Raw genomic sequence first — 18,631 nt, forward strand, 5'->3', positions numbered from 1 at the left:
GCATGCGCTTGTGTATAAAACACCTCTGTAGGCTTTGTCAGGCTGCAAGCCTCAAGATGACTTAATGCAAGCCCGTACTGCTGTAAATAAGGAATAAATATTGTATTCTCCTAAAATACATCTGGGCTAATTCAATAAACCCTGACTTATTGGCTGCTACTTGTGCAAACATCTGCATATTAAATAACAATAAATTACTAATGAGCTGTCAGATCAGTAATAGAGATATTCCAAAGGCTGAAAGATTGTCTATAGCTTGTCCTTATATATCTACTTACTGTAGAGGCTAGTGGTGTGGACTAGCACAGGCCAAATGGCTCCATGTCTGTACACAGTGGAAGAACTTAAAGGTGACTTGTAGTAGCTTACAAAATATACTCCAGGATTGCATACTAAGCATGGCAAGGAGGATAAACTAAAACTGCATTCATCCCTCACTTGCCTAAAATATGACTTTTCAGTGTTGTTTTTTCCCTGGGTTAAAATTACCTGCATGCTAATAGGTGATTAATATGTAACACATTTGACACAAGCAGAACTTGTAATTGCATTCAGTCAGATTGCTGTTGTTGGGGTTTTTTTAATGTGATTGAAGACTGTACTCCTTCTAAGCTTTTGTAGCTTATCTAGAAATGTTATCTCCCGCACTTGCATGTTTGAGGGTTTTTTGGTCTTACTATATGGGGTGTTAGAATCTTACTGTACCTAATATACTAATGCATCGAAGCATCAATTTAACTTTAAGGGTGAGCTTCAGATCTCTGCTGCATCAGGCTCTTTGTTTAAATATATGTATTTTTTTGTTTATATTGCATATTTTGCAAGATTACATAAAACTACCCAGCATCCCAATTCTATATTCTGCACTAGCAACCAACAGGTGTGACTTCAACTTTATCTATCACTACAGTAAAGAATATGTAATACTAGGAAGGAAAACTTATTTTTTAATCTTAATTTTTTTCCAGTAGTTTTTGTTTAACCCTGTATGCAAATAATGACACTTTCTTGAGAGATGTTTTCCCATTTTGAAGCTTGGAATGAAATGGATGGTTTGCATATCATTTTTTAAGTTGGGTGTAAAGGAGTATGGACCTTCAGATCTATATTGGCTTTGCTATAAATTAATATTGCTGAAGTAAATGGACACACCTGAACCTGCACTGACCTTGTAAAATATTGGTGGCTATTCAGATGCAACTGGGTCTATCTGAATTGGAAGAGGGAAGGGAAATCAGTTCATCTTAAGTTTGGTAATTTGGTAATTGTTACTGGAAACAGTGTTTTTACTTTTTAGTATGATCACTAGAAGACAATGCATAGCCAGTATTAAACCAGGGCAGATACAGATGATAAAGGCGAAGCTTAATCTTGCTAGGATTAGTGACTTTAAATTGATACGACTGAAAAAACATCGAAAAATACTCAAGTTAGGTGGCTTCAGGGACTAGCAAAATGCCTTGCCTGGTAATTTTCAAAAGTCTTTAGAGACACTGATTGCACCTGGAACCTCTAATTTGATTACCAAAATAAAAAACGTCTACTGTAGTAGCCTCATCTGTACTTTAATTAAGAGCTTTGTATCTAAATATAACCATCTGATCCCCTGAGGTTAAAGTAAGCTTCTGGCAAGGCAGCAGTGTGGTGGATTAGAGGCTTGGAATTGAGGAAAAATCATCGTTCAGCATACAGTTGAGAATAATGTGTGCATATATACAAATACATGTGTATGCAACATCATGTAACAAGATACAGGACTGGATTTATTAAAGCCAAATGGAAAGATATTTCCTCTTTTAATATTCTAGATCTCTTTTAATATATGTGATGTAGAGATATTGCACTGCAGTCTGATTCACATAAATACCACAACAGCACATCAATCCGACACTGTCCAATAAAAGCTCCATTTTTCTACAAATGTAAAACCAAGTCACCAACTTAGCAGCTGTCTGCATCTACTACTCCATCTAACAGTGGCTGTTGCACTTGACATGGATATACAAGACATATGACCCATCAGCTCACCGTTTATCACCGAGCATGCAAGCGTGAGCTGAAAGGCAGCGATGCCAGATACAGCACACTCCTGGGAAACGAGCAGCAGGGGAGCAGCAGGGGTGGCAGACTGGGGGTGCTAATGAGCAATGTTAAAACGGAAGGGGTGGGGAAAGGGGAACGATTCGTACAAGACGTGGTTGAACCTGAAAAGCCAGATAACAATGGATTTTTTCAGTTCTTATTTCAGAAGAGAACTTACAGCTTCCAAATTTTAATGGGCAAGCATGTGCATCCATGGGGAAATCTTCAAGCTGCATGGGACATTCAGCAGAGATGGTCAATCTGTGGGGGGAGTAAAAAGAAAACACATCATTTTTCTTTCGGTGCCTTCCCTTTAGGCCTCTCACACGCAATACATGACTGCTGACGCAAGCAAGCTTTCCCTGAAGGCTCCTCGCTCCTGCTGAAATCACAGCAACCCCCCGTTAAACCGAATGTGAGATAAGCCAGGTGGACCACTGTGGGTGCATGCTGTAGGCCTTATCTAGTAACGCTGAGACACGTGAACTGATTTTATTTATGTAAGCTGTTCCAGTACCATCATTCTTTCTTACGAGTACGTGAAGGAACTCCTGTAGTTGAGCTTCTGCCACGCACCTTAGTCTTTTCTGTTTTCTGTAGATACTGCAACTAGAATAGGAACTTGACTCCTGAGTATAGCACTGTTACAGACATAAAGAAGCATTGATTTTATATATAGATGTAACTATTTAACCACATAAAAATAAATATTTATAAATAAATAAATTTATATAAAATAAATGTTTATATTTATATTAAAAAGTCATATATAAATTCAATTACATATATATATGCACATACAACTTTATACAGCCCTACAGTTAGTTTTTGTGGAAATGACATGGTATCGGGGCAGTCCAATTGTGAATTACTTGGGCTTCTTGTCAGGAAAAAACAACAGGATCATTTTCCCCACCATATTGCCTGGGGAAACGATTCTATCCTGGACCTCCCGGCCGCTATGTGGAAATTCTTGAGCTATAGTGGACATATGAGTAGGGAAGAAAAAACTTAGAAAAAAATAGATGTATCCTATGGATGTTCTGTATGATTGACATACCAAGCTGAACATGAAGTCTGAGGTAAATTTCTGAGCAGCGCAGTATCAGTTATACTGACATCAAATATATCAAGAGGGCCCGAGCTTACTTTCCTGGGTGCAGGCAGCACATAGCATGATGAGAATCTGGTTTTGATTAGGCCATTTTGATATTTGCATAATACAGATGGTTTTCTCAGGATAGTGAGGATGCAAATCTCATTTTACATTATGAATGACCGTATGGCTTTCTCGTTTTATGCTGCTATTCTGCCTCAGAGGCGACAGACCAGAGACACCCAAAGCCTCACAGACTGCCCAGTGCTGGGGTGATGCAGGGCTCTGCTGGAGGGCAGCCTGGCTCCTTACCAAACTGCTGCCTGGGGGGCAAAAATCTGCAAAGAAATCCACAACGCCCTACTACCAGAATGCAAAAGTACCTTTTCCTATCACAACAGCCACACGTAGCTGTACTGCCCAGCTATATGTACTCACCGCTTCATATTAGCACACCAAAGTGAGTATTCTTGCTACAAGAACTTCTATCCAAAGGGATCGTAAAGGGTAACAATCTGTCCGTGTACAGATGGCACAGCATTCAGCCAGTCCAATTCAATACAACACAATGATGCCTTGCCGGGCACTCCAGCTACATGGACAATAAATTGGGGGAAATGGCTCCACTCTCTGCCAACGCATAGAAATTCTGGAGCTTTATCAATAGCTGGAAATGGCAAAATAAGCACAGAGAAATGCAATAGTATCGTTGGCTAGAGATCGTATCATGAGGATGAGCTGGGAAACAGGGAGGGAAAAAGGCAAACTGCAAACAGTAATAGAAAATGTAATGATAATACAGCATATAAAGCAAAAGAAAAAAAATCCGGTTCTGAACAGAGATAATGTATCATTTGGTAAGAACAGACAGGAAGTGTACAATATAGAAAAGAAATTACTGAGGCCTGAGATACTTGCCCTTAGGCAAAATTGTTCTTGGACTTTATTTTTGTAAAAGAAATGTTAAAATCACTAAAATATGGAGTTGTCTGTACTGGAGACTGCCCTTGGGCACCAAAGCCAGCAAAGCCACAGTCACTGAGAGTGCTACGTGGATGAATTTCACAGGCTGGTTCTAGCAGCATCCTGCCAAGAACTTGCATCCTTTTCATAAAAATCACTCTAATGGATACTTGAAAGCAAGGCTGCCATCCCTCCAATGCATCATTATATTTTCTGTACTAAGTATTGCAAATTTAATTTTCTTGATAAATTCAGAAACCTTGCTCCAAGTGCCATAAGAAAGCTGGCGTGGTTTACTGCAGTCCACCTCCTGTCTCTTTGTCTACCAACAGTTCAAGTACATTGTTCCAAAGGCTGCAGCTTGACAACATTTTAATACACATACTTGTCATCTGCAAACATCGAAGGAGGGGATCCTTATATCCGTCTTACCAAGACAGCAGCTGTCTTTTTGCCCCCCTCCAGCTGGAATCAGGAAGTAAAGGAAAATTCAATGCAGAATTACGAATACGACCTTCTGCTTCATCTGATTGTCCTATGAATTGTATCCTGCTGCCCACATCTCTGGAAATAACCCTTGTGTGTAATGAGGAAGGCTGTAGACATTCCTCAGCTGTAAATGTGGAGGAGAAGTGAAGATGAGGTGCACAGAGACTGTGACCTCGTGGAATTTAATTAAGTCCCTCCAGAAATTATTTTTGCCTGTCTTAAATGAAAGGGTAGCACATAAGGCTGGAGGGCACCTGGCCACCACTACCTGTCTCAGAAGCCACAAAGACCCAGGTGGTGCCAAGGCTACTCCTGTGCCCCCCTCTGAACTCCTCACCCAGCAAAAGGCAGCGCACCCCTCAAAAGGATGGTGCCTGGTGCAGTCATCTGGGTCTAGCCCAGGGGTGGGGAGAACCAAGTTTAGCAGCTGCAGATGTGCTTGGGTACAGCCTTTCCTTTCCTTAACGTGAATTCTTTGGATGAAGAAGTTCCTTTTGCTTGCTGTCAATGATATCTACGTGCTTCTGTCCTTTTCCCGTACCTCCATCCCAGGGCCACTCCTAGTCTGGCCATCTTGAACAAATGAACTGGCTATACCTATTTGTTACATGCTATTATTAAAAAGTATGTGGCTGATCTTCTTATGTAAATTTAAAATGCTCAGAGAACACTCTCCTAGCTACCTCTTACGAAGTGTGCATTACCCAAGGCTTGTGAAGTGTCTCGTAATGGGCAACGCAACAGAAAACTTGACTGTGGGTTCTGATACACCACATAAATGTCACCACCCTGCATTGCTGCAGAGTGCTCTGTGTCCGACAGTAGCTGCTTTTCATTACTGTGGGAGGACCTGAAAAACAGAGCCACTAAATTAACTCCTGGTTCAAAGAGACTGGATTTTCTACCGCATGCAGAAACAAAAATGGCGCAGCAGCCATCTCTTACGCTCTGGGGGCTGGAAGCATGGGTCACTGCATACAGATTTGCTCCTAGGTGCAAAGTACAAACTATATATTCACATCATAGCTCGAGGAGTCACAAAGAAATTGGTAGCTGGGTTTGCTCCTTCAAATATCACCTGGGGTGATATTTGCACACTTTGGCTTTTAACATTGTGTTAAAGCTTAGGTACCCTTTGCATACTCTACACAGATGATTATAACAAAACTACTCCCAGTTTGCATTTATTGAAAGAAGAGAAAGGAGGCCTTGGCATGCATATGTGAAACAGCCTTTGCCTAATCATTTTAATATGGTCACTCCAGAAGGATTTTGCTGTGCTCGCTGCAGCACAGTTATCTGAGCTAGAGACAGTCTCCAAACCAGGATTTTTTTGTCACAGCACAAGCACTGCAGTTCTTTCCAACAGAAGCATTTAAAAGCTTCCCTCCTCCACCATCATTCTGTCTCAATAAAAGCCCTATGGGATTAGTTTCACTCAAACAGAGTTTTTGACAAGATTATAAGTGGCTGTTAAAGATCCTTTACAATGGGAGGATGAAACTCTGATTTTATTGAAGTTAATGGTAAAATTCTCCCTGAATTCAACGGGGCCAGTATTTGCCCAAAATATGTAACAAACCCTGGTTACAGCTGCTGATTTATTATTAACAACAAAATTTCACTTTCATAATGCTCCAAATACTTACACTGCTATCCAAATATTAATCAACCAACAAAATGCTACAGCATACCTTAACAATCTGAAAAAAAAAAGTTAGGTCTACAAATTATTTCACTTATCATCCATAATTGTACACGAAGTTTCATCAAAGCTTCATTATATACAGTCTTTAAGTTAAGAACATAAAGTGATTACCGATGTTCTATTTCAACAAAATATAGACACATAAGTGAATACCCATCTAAGGAAAGCACAACAATTCAAGCAGCATGTCGTCTTCACTCCAGAAAAGTCACCTTCAACCATTTCCACTGGAGAATTAAGACGATGCTTTCAAGAGGCTGTTGCTTTTTAACAGGCGAGGGGAGGAGGAGGTGTTAAATTTGAAGACGTGGTGAGGAAATAAATGCAGATGTTTGGGAGCCAGACATCTGCAGCAAGTGCACTTCAAGGAGAGCACAAGGCACTCTGTCCCGCAAAAGCCTGTTTTAGGGCGCTGCAGGGACCTCCCCGCTGTTCCCGTGATTTCCCTCAATGCCAGGAACATCTGCTCCCACTCGTGGGAAAAGAGCTGGGAGGCTGAGCAAAGCTATCATCTCTTTGCTACCCTGGAAGTGCAGAAAACACTTTCCGGAGTATTATCTGCAGCTGCCAGGCAGGAGGTGAGGGCAGTCACCTGCCCGGGGAGCGAACAGATAGCCATAGAAACTTGCTTTTTCCTATCAGCTACTAGCTTTAGTATGCAAACAAATTAAAGTAGAGAGCTTTAGAAGGAGAGGGGAGCACAACGGCAGAGCCACCAGTGGCTTTTGGGAGAAGTTAACTCAAGATAAGTGTTGAATAACAAGAGTTACTGATGAAGGGGACACAAGGAAAGTTTTGTTGGCTCTGAGGTACCAAGGCCAGAGAGATATGAAGCTCTTCTGCCTGTTTGCCCTAATCCCCAAACCAGCTCCACCTTCTTAATTGTTTATTTCTGTCCCTGCCCTTGCCCCTGATTGAAGGAAGCATTTTAATGCTGTGCTTTGGCCCTGCCTGTGCTGGCAACCAGTATCCGCTGCGGGGCTCAGGCCAGAATGGGCATGGAAGAGCCAAAGTGCCCTTCCCAGCATGAGGCCAGCCATCACCATTTTCCTTTAAAAAAGGCAAAATGTTTGCTTGAACCTCATCTCAGACCTATCTCAACATCTCCCCAACATGCCAAAAAAAGAGTTAAGTGGATCCAGCCTTACCCGAGCCATACCCCACGCCAAGGTGCTCCCTGCAAAGGGAAGACTTCACGGTCAGGTTGGACCCTTCCCAGAAGCCAACTCCAGCAGGAGCTTCCCTGGGTACCTGCTCCGACAGGACCTCGGCAGAACAACGTGAGCCCTTGCGGCATCCCCAGTATGCACTCTCGCACGCTCATGCGGATAAGAGAATAACGGAAAGTTGCTGTTTTCGGTTGGTTTTTTTCAAAACTGTGAACACATTGTTAGGTTTGTGAAACTGCTCCTTCAGCCTTGACTCAGGACAGAACTATTCACCCGTTCTCACACTGTGATGTCTTGGGAACACTTCTATAACCAAACTGTTATTCCTTTCAAAGGGTTTTAAAGCAAGACTTGTTTCAGGCTCAAGCAGAGTAAGTGTGCAGTCCAGGGAACTCATGTCTCACTGTGTTCCTTAAGTAAATGTAATGTGTGTTTATATGAGCATATATAAATGCACACAAACACACACACCCCTATATATATGTATATGTAAAGACCTTTCTTGGTTCTGAAGCACTTCCCATACAGTCCTAACAAACCCTGTTGCTGGTGGTGATAGTGGGTTACCTTGCCCAGCACAGAAGAGTTAGGCTGTGGGCACAGGTCAGTCATGGTATCGACGGTTGTAAGAGTCGCCCTGAAACCCGCCCCTGGCTGGGCGTCTGTCTGCAGCCTGGCTCAGTGGGGAGAGAACTGATTATTCTCGGTGACTCAAACACTGCCTTGCTCACAAATCTCCATAAATGTTTTGGATAAAAGAGGCCAAAATATGGACTCAGGGCCTTGTTCTGCACCTCTACGTGGGATATGGAGGCAGTTCACCACTGCTTCTTATCTGTAACGCCGGTTGTACACTCATTTCCTTGGAACCCACCATACAAAGTGAACACAGAACAAAAATTAAAGCTAGGAGCTGGAGTGAGGCAGTCTGAAGAAATTTCTGTCTTAGACCATTTTTTCATAACCACTCTGCCAAAATTACTGCCCTTTCCCAACCTTCCTATGATGCCGAGATGTGTTATCTTTATATGACACCGAAATATGCTTTGAAGATGCCACAGGGAAGGGACTATGGAAGACTAAGAGCTCCAGTTACCAATGTTTTTGTGAGCTGTGAATACATAATTCAGATGCATGGTGTACTTGACAGTAAAACTCTCATTTTAAGCAAACCAAATCCTTAGCATAGCTTATGCTGAAGTGAGAAAACAAGACTTTAATTGCCTAGATTAACTGTGCTGAAGACTAGGTTATCCTCAGATATCAGAAGTAGACAGGATTGATCTCAAAAGCTGTGCCACTGTAAAAAACCCAAGCTTTTTGGCAGTCAACTCCTTCTTTAGGTTCTCTGCCTACAAACCTTTCTTTCCTAAAGAAACTTAAGACCAGTATGGCTATGCAGCTATGAGTGCTATAATATATCACACCCATCTACTCGATAGTTTCACTTAAAAACCTCTCCAAGCTTTCTCTCCTTGCTGGTCCCTTATACACGATGAACTCTCTCTGACACCCCCTGAGGAAGGCTTTCAAATCTCTCCTGTGCAGTAGCTTCTATTTCTACCGAATTCTTGAATTAAAACACAAAAATCTAACTAGTACTAGCAATGCTGAGAAGCTGATGCAGTTGTTGATGCAGGTAAAATGGGAAACAACATTTCAACCAGCCCACAATTCTTATGCCATGCCACACGTTTCCCCCAGTCTGCACATGCTACACATTTTGACTATGGTCTCCTCATCAGCATGGCCCTTGGGTGGCATGTTCAACTATGTGCTAACTGCAAGAAATACCATTGCTCTTGCAGCGCTGTGCAAGAATGAACTATGGGCTTCTCTTGGGCTCTCAAGAGAGGCCAGTCCCAGCTACTGGCAGAACCAGCTGGTGAAGGCAATGCCCAGTGCCACCCGACCACACAGGGAGTCATCCAGCCCTTGCTTTCAGTGGGACAAAACTCAAGTACACAAGGAAGAAGGGAGCACAGAAAGCCCTCGCAGGCACGCTAGGCGATGGAGGCTAAGGACTGTGATGGACATGGCACAGTGCACCCATCCTCCAATTTTGATACCACCTGCTAGATTATTTGATCGGTGAACATTTTCTGACTGGCCAAAGGGGCTTTTGTTCCTCTATTTCTGCCTGTCAGTATGGCACACGTTCCCCCTTGGGTGAGGGTTATCTGGATGCACAGCCATCCTATTCCTCCCTCCCAGCTCACACAACCTTTATATTTGTATGGACAGGCACAAAACTGCATGCAGTATTTTCTGTAGAGACAAATGAGCTGGATTTAGAAAGTAATAGGGGGTGGGGGAGAACAGATGGGCAGTACCAGGCCATTTGGGTTCTTTCACATCTAGACTAGGATGCACAGACATGGGAGGGTAGGTAGGATGAATTATGATCTGACAACCCTAAATACAGAGCTGAAATCCTTGGTTATTTTCCACAGTTCAGATGAACTGTGAAGAGCTCCAAAACATCTCACCAGTTTCCTTTCAGCCATTCATTTAACCCCAGCCTCTTCTTATTCACCTCACATTTCTATGTCCACCTCCCAGGTCACCTCTCATCAAGATCTCCTGCCTTTTGTGTAACTTCAATGCTCCTCCACGCCTCTGTGTGAAAGGGGCGTGCATCGAGCAATTTGACAATATGCTGTTTCATAGGGAAACACATGCACATGCCTACTTATATGTACCCCTACTGGTACACAGAAGGGATTGTTTAGCCATCCAAGCAGGACATTATTATCTGGGTTTTTTGCCTTGCCTCTGAAATGCTACACACTCCTGATCAATACAGCCATGAAAGGCCAGGTAAAGGAGCAAGCTGTGGGTACTCATTACTCCAGGGAAAGAGCCCTCTGATCCCTCAGCTGTTTCACACTATAAATAGCCATTAAACAGGCCTCAATTTACCATCTGTTTGCTATTTATATCACCACCAGTGCTAGCATCTGCTATAGCTTATGCACCTGTTTCCTATAGAGCAACCTGAGAGAAGGAAGGGCCAAATGGATCTCCTAGTGACATTTGACTGTCCCCATGCTAAACCATGTTCAACAGTGTACTTGGCTCCTTCCCTCCACACATATCTCCCCAGGATGAAGATGCAGTTATGCAGGTAGATAGGAGCTCCCTGTTCCTAAGAAGATCAGCGGGGTACAATTCCCCCCAGGGCACGCACCCCTTGTGCCCTTGCACACCAACAGGGACAGACAAAGCTGTGCCTACACCTCAGTGACAGGTCAGCTCAGTGACACCTTCAGAAGAGACAGAAAAGCAAAAGCAGGTAGAATGGGTGAGACACATATTCTACAATATTCTACCACTGGACTGAGCAAACAGAGATCATGTTTTGAGTTTAATTGATGCTGAAATCAATTTGTGTAACCGATATTTTTAAGATTCACAGTTAACAGCAAAGAGAGTAGGTATTTATTATTTTGACTAAGCAGGCTTTGCTAATTTTCCTTATCTTTTAGCTGAATCTCCAAGTCAAAACATAGTCTTTTTTTTACCTGGACAGGACACTTGAGGGCATTAGCCACTGATGAGATGACTGTGGAGCGATCAGACAACCCTATGAAGTCTGACCGAGCCATTAAAATAATCCAGGTTTTTATCATCCTTTCTGGTCCTGAAGTTTCCTGGCCCAAATTCCTGACAGGAGTACGCAAAGGGAAGGCCAGCCTTGCTTGCAGAAATTCTTCCTAGGCCTTTATACTGGATGTAGTGCATATAATGGACACGACCTCAGGATTTTAGCTAGAGCCCGGTGAAAAAGACTTGCTTCATCATTTAGAGCAACCAGATAGAAGTAACGGTTTGGAATTTTTTGAGTCATATAAACGTGACTGTAAGATACAAGTTTGTGTATGTGGTTTCAGGAAATTTTAATTTAACAGTAGGAAATGGAATAAGTCAGGCTGAACATCAGTATAAGATAAGCAGACATAAGATCTCTTGGAAAGTAACTGAGGTCTCCAAAGGCAACGTCTTAAGGCTTCTCACAACAGAGTAGACAAAAGACTAGAAACAGGCAGTGCCAGTGGACTATTCATTAAATGACAAGCCATGTGCATTTTTTTCATCTGCACCATCACACCAAGACACTTTCCGGTAGAAAGGCCGAAGAAGCCAAGTGGAAAGGAATGGGACAGTGAAGACCATTCCTACCCATGCCCATTGCATGACTTTACTCAGCTATATATATATTGGCATTTTGATTTGATGAAGCCTTCAGAGAAGGGCAAATAACCAAGAATTTCCTACAGGGTAACTGTGGAATAACCTGATCTGAGATTAATTTCTCACTCCACCACAACATGTTCATCTGAGCAGACATCTCTGAAGCATCTTAGACTAGGCCCTTCCTGTCATCTTTTCTGAAGTAGCTTGGAGCCGCTCTCCAGCCTCCCTAAGCTCTTTATTCCTCACGCACATGCTTTTTACCTTCTGATTACTTCAGGTATCTACATCCCAACCTGCAGTACCTTCTAGTTATTCCTGAGTGACCATTCATCAGTGTCAAGTATCCTGCTCCCCAAAATCCTTCTACCCCGATTTCTTGCAGAATCCTATCACACCTAAGCCCTCAAATGGATCATCCTGATCCTCCACTCTTGACTCAGTCACAGGTACCTGGCACCCACCAGCAGCTAGCTGGCCTCTGGCATCCCTTGCTAGGCACCCCTTTCCTCACTGACATTCTGTGGGCTCTTCCCTTCATCTAAACAAGCAAGGGCAGGATTGCAATTCATTGGCGTTTCTGGAGCTCCTCTTAAGGTGCACTATATTCCCTCCTACACCCACCTAGACAAAAATGGAGGACTGAACCCAATTTAAGTGCGTTCACATGTGCTATGCTCACACAACCTTGGGCTTTATGTTGCGTGGAGAGGAGACTGTGCAAGTCCTCCACAACACAGCTACAGGACCAGCTGCTGGCCAGAACATCCCACAGCTTTAGGCAGCTGACACACTACCCATCTCCAGGCTACGTGAGCATGCGGGTGGGAAACACCAATGGAAATAAGTAAGTAGAATGGGACTCATGTGACTAAACACTGACATCAATAGTAACAGCAGTTACCCTATGCTCCTTTTCTGACACTGTGAAGAAAATAGGAAACCCTGGAAGTGTGAGTGGAGAGAAATAAGCATCTTTCATACTAAAGTAGACATCTGAAATAATGCAGACACCTAACTCCTTAAAAACATCTCTCCTCTGCACTGGGAGCAATTCTGAGCCAAGAGGCTCAGCTGCAGCCATCAATGTTACAGATGAGTAAAATTAGCTGAGGTGAATCCCACCCATCCTGCCTGGTGCACTCCACCGCAGCGTATTTTATATTGCTCATTGGCAGTCTGATGTTTCAGCACAAACATAAATGTACTTCAGGGGATGGTATTTCTGATTAGGCAGATGAAAATTTTCATTTCAGTTGAAGTGAAATGACTAGGAAGCTCACTGTAATGTTATCCTCCCCTGGTAATAAAAAAAGATAATGTAGCCATAACAATTCTTCAGCATCTATAAGTTTTTTCCAAAGCCCCCGGCTGCAGAAGCTGAGACCTATCTGCAGATTTGGGCAAAGTCAGAGTCACCAACACAGCTGGGCTTTCCTGGGGGTAGTTGGGGGATGCCTGTCAGGGCACCCCTTCCCTCTGGTTTCCGTTTGGTCACCCCATCCCCTCCATGCACACCTGGGACATCAGGTCAGCCTGTCTGCAGCAGTGAACGATACCTCGACCGATTTGTTGTTAGAAAATGAGGGGATCACAAGGGAATTCGGCAGAAGTTGTACCAGCTAACCCCAACAGAAAGATGGGTCTGCCTCTGTGCTCGGCACAGACCTGGAACTTAAGTGGGACCTTTTGTAACCCCACAAAGTCCAGGCAAACATCTCCCTCATTGAAGGACAGGCTGGTTTGGGTTTGGATTTTGTCTTTTAATCAATTCTGCCCTTGCTGTGCGAGTTCCTGTCTCTGTGACGGAGATCTCTGCGGGGCTCTGCCCACTTTTATTACTAGCAGAATAGGCTATTGTCACACACTCTACATAGGGACTATATTTGGGCAGGTCATAATTGCCCATTTTGAATGTATTATACCACAGTCTCCTCTGATGCCTTTCCCTCCCTCTGGGTAACTCCAGCCATGGATTTTTCAAAACAACAAATCTCGCTTCCTTGAAGGACAACTTTTGAGAAATGGGGCAACGTGCAATCAAAGCAGAGAGATGGGAACCGATATGCTTGGTGTTAAAACAAGAATCCTGCTGCTAACCTCAGGGAAGGGCCCTTCACTTCACATCCCTATTTTCTCTTGTTCTGTCAAAATCTGAATTGATGAAAAGCAGCTGAGAATCCTTGCCACCATAGCAGTTTTTCATCACTCTGCAATATTCAGCCCAATGTGAAGAAATCATTTTTTTTCTTCCAGCTTCAGGCAGTTTGAAGCTTGAATATGAAAGAAAAGGCAGCAAGTCTAACACAGGGAAAGGAAATGCATATTTGTATGGCTCGATAGCTCCTAATTAGTTTTGTAATATTTATACAATGCCCAAAAGCATTGACAGATCCCCTTCTGTAAATATAAACGGATGCATAAATGAAATCTTCCCTTTGAAATAAGAATAACATATTCAAATTGAACAGAAATGTTCCCACCTCGACAGCTGGCTGATTGAAAACTAAGGGTTCGTTTTAAAGCGTAGATTTGCTGGTCACTCCTCGCTCAGGGCCACGCAAGCAAACCTGCATCTGGGAGAGGCTGCCTTCTGGGCAGTCAGCGCTTGAGAACCCACACATTTTTTATAGAATAATTTTTCCTTAAAAAACCCAAGCCAACAAAACCTGGCTTTCCCAATGGAAGTCTTGAAAGCAGCACCATATCTTCCAGTCAACTGGTTTTATAATCAATAGCTCTAATAGCATACACTGGTTAGCTTGCTAGTCAAGTGCTTCATACAAGAGCAGACTTTGCGCTAATATGCATCCAGGGCATGTGTACACTTGCACATACAATTTTAACGCTCGGTGCTAATGTAAGAAGCGGTATTTTCAGCCTAGATAAACCTGTGTCTTTGTTACAGAACAGCAAGCAGCGTGGTTCTGCTGCCATCAAGTGGATAGCCATCCTACACAGTGCTGAATTTTAAACATCTTCCAGGAGCAGTAAAGGTACCTGTATTTCAGGGCTGTAATAAAGATTTCGGAGTTTCTTAACACCACACTGACAGTCTTCAGCTGATAAATTATGAATTTGCAGATTAACGGGACAGATTTAACTGTAAACACTCTCAGGATCTCTGGCAATCTTCAGTCTCCATAATAACATGGGAAAAATCTGTTTGTACACTCTTCAGACATATGACCATGTCATATTTAAAATCCCAAATTGTATCAGATGCCTGGCAGTCCTGGTAGTAGCAAAAGGGGTTTGGGGTCCTTCCAAAATGACGGTGAGAATGGGGCTCCAAGAAGCCTAGCCCTTGGGATGACACGGAAAGATTTTTCAATATCTACAAGCTGATAGAAAATAATAAAAAAATGCCTATGAGCTGCTGGTGAGAAGTTAATTTATGGTCCAAAAGCTTCACCCTAGTGAGCATGCTTTACTTCATACAATTTCTGGCTTCTTTGCAGCTTTTTTTCTGGCGTTCTATAGCAAAGTTTATCAAAGCTTCTGTCTTTATAGCCAATTCCCACTGAGGGAACAAATGCAGCTCACTGAGACATGTTAGTTCTCTTCTTAGCCTGAAAAGGCTGCTTAAATCACTGTCCCCATTTTTCAGAATAGTTGCATGGAATAAACGAATTTTATGCTTTTTATAACATTTATATCTCAGATAAGATAAACTAAATATCTTATAAGTTTTTAAAGGAAAAAAATCAATTTTTGCCTCCATTCACAAAGCTATTTTTCTATACAGATTAGTGAAATTAGTGAGGCATATTTGCTAGTGCTTTCTTACCACAGTGCTCCTACTAAAAAGAAGAAAAAAACAAAAAAACCAAAACCTTTTAAAAGTGGAGATACGGACAATACTCCCCTCTAGGGGCAGACACGGAATTTGCAACGTTCAATTCAGCAGTGTATCATTTGTAAACCACATTAGCGAAATGAAACAAATAGGGCCTAACCAAATCAAAGACAATGAGAATTATTAAGTCGTTCCCTGCAGAGAACGCTGCTGCCTATGAAATCAGTCTAAGAAGCATGCTGTATTCCCATATTCATGCAGAAGGGTTTTAATACTACATGTCTGTAGAAGCTCATTTATCAGATTTCCCTAGCAACATATATCCCATCAGCTTCTGACCCAGACAACGTATCATCGAATGCAATATGCAAAGAATAAATTTTTCTTTATAAGTAAACACATGTATCATGAAAATGCATGTACTGACAAGCGCTAAAGCTGGAAGTTTACTCAGCTGATCACACTCAGTATATTTGGAAGTCAAGTAAGATGGAAGGTCAGCATCGGCTCGGCTGCTTCCCTCCTCTTCATTCAGGCAGCCAGATGCGAGGTTGGAAAAGCAATTCAAGCGTCTCCGTCAATGACAGAGGGTCCAATCCTCCCTGCACGGATTACTCCTACGTACAGTCTGGGAAGCTTGCAATTCCTCCTTGGAAACGAGGGGAATGCAGAGCTAGCGGAGGGTTGTCTCCACATCCCCAAATCCTGAGAACCTCGTAAGCCTGGGGGGAGCGGCAGGGGATGGGGCTGACGCCCCAGCTAAGACCCAGCGCCTCCAACCAGTGCACCACCACTGGGACGAGGAGCTCTCCCCTCAAAAAGCTCAACGCTGCCTATCTTCTCACGGAAAGCCATGCTAGGTAGTAGTGCTGAGCTGCTACCTTCGTCGGGACGTGCAAAGGCAGTCGAAGGGGCTGGCTGCACATCACAGCCACCTCTGCGCAGCCTGGGACCGGATCCTCCAGCCACCTCGCAGCAGAGCCTCGCTCACGCTGCTGAAACGCCCATCACAAAAAAAAGTGCTACCCGTAAAGTAGCACAGCTCCATGCACGTTACAAAAGCAGTCTCCTGACTTTTGTTTAAACAGAATAGCATAGACGCTCTTTTATTTTTAAAGTTATTACTTGCAATAGTGGAAGGCAAGCTATTTAAAAAGCTTTGCACTCCATTTCTTATCGCATACACCATGGTTAGTGGGAATTTATTTCCACACACATGCACACCCACACACAATACTCTACCAAAAAAAAAAAATTATGTTGCATGGTTTTTAGGTTAGAAAAGCATTCTGTGTCTTTCTGTAGCCTACAAAAACATCAATCCCGAGGAGCTTTCTCCCCTGTAAAAAACAGCGGAAAAGGGAATGAGTAGGACGATGAGAAAGTCTGTGTCACACCCAAATTTTTCTCCAGCTGCATATGCTGAGCAGGGCACTGTCTTTTCCTCAATATACCTATAGCCTGCAGCACCTGATGTGACAATACTCTGCCATGGTCGCAGGAGAGGCACCTCCACAGAGTAACTGAGATTCAGCGGCAAGCCCACCTAGGTCTCGCTCACCCAGGTGCTGCTCCGCTACCTCGGGTGGCTCAGTTCATTGCCTCATGGATCAGTGCTTCACTGCATTTCTTTCATGCTGCAAAACCCAGGGCTTGCACAGAAATAGCATGCCAGCTGCGAATCCACCGCACGACGTAGTAATTTGCTCCAGGCCGACTGCTAGCCTGGTCTGGACTTTACTTACACAAGTAATTCACACAGATAATCAGGAATTGCCTCTGTGGCAGTCTCTGGAGTTGTACTAGTGCAGTCCTAAAGGCAGTGAGACTGGTTTCAAGGTCAACATTACCAATAATTTTGTGAAATATAGGTTTCTCTGATAGTTACGCTGACTTTTATTCACTTAAGCATGTACGGTTATCCTCACATTGGTTCAGGAGTTTATTATTGCAGAGATCACTAACTTGGGGCTAGTAAGAACAGCAATACACATAGCAGAAGAGAAAATGAGAGGGTTTTTTGCTTTTTTTAAACACCTCTATCACGTCTAAGTCTTTTTAGCACTGGTGCAGTTACAACTGTGATGCTCTATAGCTGTAAGGACTTCTGTAACGATACCTTACTTCTCCTAAACCTCTTTTCCATTCAGAAGCAGAGATTTAAGGCTAGGGCCAAAATAAAACGGAAAAACCTGAAGTAAAACTGGGAAGCTCCAAGTGCCTGCATACAAAAGGGTAATCTCCTTGAGCCCCAAAAAGTCTTAACCACTGGGCCGCAGGAGCGAGCTTGGGGCTCGCCATCCCAACGCGCGGCAGCGGGTGGCTGTCGGCTCTGCCCCGCAGCAGGACGGGCACTGGCGGCAGCTCAGCTCCCCCCTCCCTTCATTTGGGGGCTGCCTGCTGAACACCCGGCCATCTCAGCATCTAACCTCAGGCTCCCGAGCACTTTGCTGGGTCTTAGGCACCACTCTGGGCTTGTACGTGAAAAGCCCAGAATCACACTTCGTTGGTTGGTAGTTTTTTTCCCCTCATCTCTTTTTCAAGTCTTGTCCGTATGACTATGCTCTTGAAGAAAACCCTGCTGAAGATAGGCAGCAGTCTTAATTACTACAGGCTAATTACCTTTAATGAGCAAATTGCTGTACATCGATGTGGGATTTGGCCTGAGAAGAATTTCAGACAATGCTCTAACATCGCAGATATTATATCTTATATCTAGGTTATACAACGATGAAGCTTGACAGCATCCTCTAATCAGATGAGGAGCATGACCCTGAAGATCTGAGACACCAATCTGCTTCTCTGCCAATATAATGTGCCAGCTTTGTTTTCAGGAAAGTACTTGCTAAAGCGGCTTCACAGTGCTGCTAGCTTATTTCATTTATCCCTATGATGATTTGCCTTTTAGCACTATTAGTGAAATAAAAAAATAAAAATAATAAAAGCTCCAAGGGTTCAAGATGGACTGCCCCAGAACAAGACCTCAGTTTCTGGCCTTAGAGACAGTTCTCCTGCAATCAGCACTGCAGCTGCAAATACAAACAGTAAGAGAGAACAGATCTTCATAAAAATGCTGGACTGAATCATCAAATCTGTTGAGAATATGCCTTCTATTTAATCAAAGGAAATAT

At 43.2% G+C, this 18,631-nt stretch overlaps 1 protein-coding gene across 2 annotated transcripts in view; it reads right to left on the reverse strand.

The window, feature by feature from the left end:
* Window positions 1–18,631, reverse strand: part of GABRA5 (gamma-aminobutyric acid type A receptor subunit alpha5) — a 56,987-nt gene that overhangs the window by 26,799 nt on the left and 11,557 nt on the right. For both annotated transcript variants that reach the window (XM_054809398.1, XM_054809388.1), the window contains one exon: window positions 2,261–2,343. In XM_054809398.1, coding sequence (XP_054665373.1) covers window positions 2,261–2,343 — 83 coding nt within the window. The remainder of the gene's footprint in view (window positions 1–2,260; window positions 2,344–18,631) is intronic.

Source organism: Grus americana, chromosome 1, assembly GCF_028858705.1.
Source record: "Grus americana isolate bGruAme1 chromosome 1, bGruAme1.mat, whole genome shotgun sequence".
Taxonomy (NCBI): Eukaryota; Metazoa; Chordata; class Aves; order Gruiformes; family Gruidae; genus Grus; species Grus americana.